At 51.4% G+C, this 3,713-nt stretch overlaps 1 protein-coding gene across 1 annotated transcript; it reads right to left on the minus strand.

The window, feature by feature from the left end:
- Positions 1 to 351: 351 nt before the first annotated feature.
- On the minus strand, positions 352 to 1,586 carry LOC119266741 (NADPH-dependent aldehyde reductase-like protein, chloroplastic). The gene has a single exon (XM_037548014.1). It carries the CDS (start codon positions 1,519 to 1,521, stop codon positions 736 to 738), a length of 786 nt encoding a protein of 261 aa, XP_037403911.1. The 5' UTR covers positions 1,522 to 1,586; the 3' UTR covers positions 352 to 735.
- Positions 1,587 to 3,713: the final 2,127 nt, after the last annotated feature.

Consider the following 3,713-nt stretch of genomic DNA (forward strand, 5'->3'; position numbering starts at 1 on the left):
CTTATCTTTTCAACCACGGGGTGGCAGGCAGTACAAATGGACAACCAAAGCCACTAGTACTCCTATTGAAATTAGTTTGCTATATATTTTCATTCCACTTATTACCCTGATTGACAACATACTCCTATCTTCTCAAGGACGCCACCTCATTCTGCAAAAAGTAATTTGCCAAGTTCTACCGCCATTTCAATAAGAGAAGCTCAGAAGAAATACACAGGCGCAATTGCAAAGATGAAGGGCACAAAAGACCCGGCGTTTATAACTTTCAAACTGGAGTCCAAGCCTCAACACATCGCTAACCAACCGTGTGATAACCATCATTATCTTCCATGGGATACATTGTCGAGTATGAAAAGAATGGGATACCATATATCCAGGTCATAGTAATTGAAGAACACACACCTACAGACAACAACATATATATCGAGTAAGAACATAGTACATGCTACAAGTTGCTATAGTTTTATCAAACGCTATATGGTTCATGCTACAAACTGCTACGACTTTATCATATGTTACATATTTGTACCAACAAGAAATTTCAATCATTTCCTATATAAATAATCTACCATTTTATGGATTGAAATTGTGTTCTTCTTTAAGATGTCGATGTTACGTTGAAAATCCACATACAAATTTCTGCAGCAATGCGCGGAGTATCATCTAGTTTAAGAAAACGGAGGCATCCGTTCGACACAGGAGAAACAGAGAGACAGCGGCGAACAGCCACGGTAATTAAGCAATGCCGCCGTTGACCCGAATGACCTGGCCGTTCACCCACTCGGCCGCGTCAGTGCAGAGGAACCCGACCGCCGGCGCGATGTCGCCCACCTCCCCAAGCCGCCCCATCGGGTGCCCAGCCCTGAACCTCTCCACCGCCTCCTCGCTCTTCCCGTCGAAGAAGAGCTCCGTCGCCACGGGCCCCGGCGCCACGCAGTTCACCGTCACCCGCGCCGACCCGAGCTCCTTCGCGGCCACCCGCACCATCGCCTCCACGGCCGCCTTGGACGCTGTGTACGCCCCGTAGCCAGGGAGCAGCGTCGCCGCCAGCGTCGAGGACACAGCCACGATCCGGCCCCCGCCCCCGCGCCGCAGCCGGTTCGCCGCCTCGCGGAGGCACAGAAACGCGCCCCGGGTGTTCACCGCGAACACGTTGTCGAAGTCCGCCGTGGCGGTGTTGGCGAGCGACGGGTAGGTCCCGATGCCCAGGCCCGCGCAGGCCACCAGGATGTGCGCCGGGCCGCCGAAGGCGGTCTCTGCGGCGTCAAAGAGGGACCGGACGCCCGCCTCGTCGGAGACGTCGGCCTTGATCGCCACGGCGCGCGGGAGCTCAGCGGCCAGCGCGTCGGCCTGCTGAGAGCTGGAGGCGTACCCGAGGACCAGGCTGGCGCCGAGGGACGACAGGTGGGTCGCGATGCCGCGCCCGATGCCGCCCGACGCGCCGGTGACGATGGCCACGCGGCCCGCCAGGGGCAGCGTTGCTGCCGGAGCCGGAGGGGATGTGATCGCCGAGGTTGCCATGAGCTTGTTTGCGAGATTGCGAGTTTGCGACGGCCTTTGCGACTGACTTTGCGAGTTTGTGATCGCCGAGGTTGAGTTCTTATAAATATGGTTTTGCTAGCGGAGAGCACACCCGTCATCGGTGACGCAGAGCGTGGATTATCAATCTTCCCCTTTGAGGCTTTGACCATGGGCACGCCCCAAGAGATACTACCTCTCCATGCTCTCATCCATCCATGATGTCGGCCAACTTCATGTAGTAACTATCATGGCGGCATCGTCTTTAATGCATGTGGGGAATTTTTCTTTTTTGCGAGTCACGGTCGTTTGTTTACTGTGTGGAAAATTACTAAGGAAAAAATGGTTCCTCTTCTACATTTTCTTCTGTGAATTTTTTTATCTATTCATCTTCAATCATGTCAGTACAACAAACGTCATAAATAATAAAAAATATATCCAGATTCGCAGGCCACCTAATGACGACCACAAACACCGAAGCATCGCCATCATTGTCGCTTCCCTCGCCGGAATCGAGCAAAACTTGTTGTAGTAGATAGCCGGAAAGTCGTCGTGCGAAGGCATCATAGGACTAGCGCAATAGAACAGCAACCGCCACGGATGAAGAGTGGTGTATATCGGAAGGATCCAACCTGAAAACACGCGAACGTCGACGAACTACGACCAGATCCAAGCAAATTCACCAAGGACAAATTCGAGCAAATCCACTAAGAACAGATTCGTCGGAGACACATCTCCACACGCTCACCGACGATACTAGACACACCACTGAAACGGGGGCTAGGCGGGGAAAACTTTATTCCATCTTCAGGGAGCCGCCGTTGTCTCGTCTTTCTGAGCAGGACACAAACCCTAACAATACTCGTTGGAACATCTAAAAACAGAGCTCTCCCGCCGACAAACCCTAAGGCCACCGGAGACGAGCGCGGAATGGCGCCGGCGGAAGGCGGAGGAGTCCTAGGCATGCGAGTTTGCGACTGCCTGTCTGGGTTGAGTTCATATAAATATGGTTTTGCTACGGGAGAGCATTTCTTCATGAGTGACGCAGGGTGCAGATTATCTATCTTGATTACCCTTTCAGCATGGGCAGGTGTCTGCGTTAGAGTCTTGTTCCCAAGCATATTTATTTTACATGTTAGTAGTAATTTACACATATCTATAGTCATCACAACTATTATATGAACTAGGTGGCTGCGCTAGAGTCTTGCGACGCGCCGGTGACGATGGCCACGCGGCCGGCCAAGGGGAGCGTTGCTGCCGGCGCCAGTGGGGATGTGATCGCCGAGGTGGCCATGAGCTTTGTTTGTGATTGCGAGTTTGCGACTGGCTGCCTTGGTTGAGTTTATATAAATATGGTTTTGCTACCGGAGAGCATTTTGTCATGAGTGACGCAGGGTGTGGATTATCTATCTTGAATACCCTTTCACCATGGACACGCGGGACGCAGCTTGTCTGCTTGTCCGCTTCCTTTTCATGCTTTCATCCATGCTGTTGACCAACTCTAGCAGGTTGACATCACCTTTAATGCATGTGTGGAAAATTACTATTCCGTACTAAGAAAATGGTTTCTCACATGTACATATCCTATATGGTTAGTCATCACAGATATTATGCTAAATAAAATATCACGTACGCACAGAATATCTTTATCTAACGAGAATTTTCTAGAATAGTAAATTGTATCAAGACACAAATTTTGGGCTTGTTGCAACTCAAAACCACAACTCTAGGGATCTTTACCTTAGACTCTAGGGGCAAGTAAATATCTCCATCAAGAAGATTAGTTGGTTTATAAGCAAAAACCTTACGGACGCACATACCTGATACATCTCATCATTGGCTCAGCTGTTTTCATCTTGAGCCTTTGATTGAGATGAGCATGAGCCGCGCCAAAGCAATAAAGTTTAATAATTTTATTCAGATCACCAGGATGTGTGCCGGGCCGCCGAAGGACGCTCGCCTCGTCGGAGATGTCGGCCTTGACCGCGTCCGCCTACAGAGAGCTCGAGGCGTACCCGAGGACCAGGCTTGTGCCGAGGGAGGATAGGTGGGTTGCGATGCCACGCCCGATGTCGGGCGACGTGCCGGTGACGATGGCCACGCGGCTGTCCAGTGGCAGCGTCGCTGCCGGCGCCGCCGGGGATGTAATTGCCAAGTGTCCATGAGCTTGTTTGTGATTGCGAGTTTGCAACTGG

This window comes from Triticum dicoccoides, chromosome 3A (assembly GCF_002162155.2).
Source record: "Triticum dicoccoides isolate Atlit2015 ecotype Zavitan chromosome 3A, WEW_v2.0, whole genome shotgun sequence".
Classification (NCBI taxonomy): Eukaryota; Viridiplantae; Streptophyta; class Magnoliopsida; order Poales; family Poaceae; genus Triticum; species Triticum dicoccoides.

Bases quoted from the DNA above. Each gene is read 5' to 3' on its own strand.
- LOC119266741 (XM_037548014.1), bottom strand. From the start codon at position 1,521: ATGGCAACCTCGGCGATCACATCCCCTCCGGCTCCGGCAGCAACGCTG.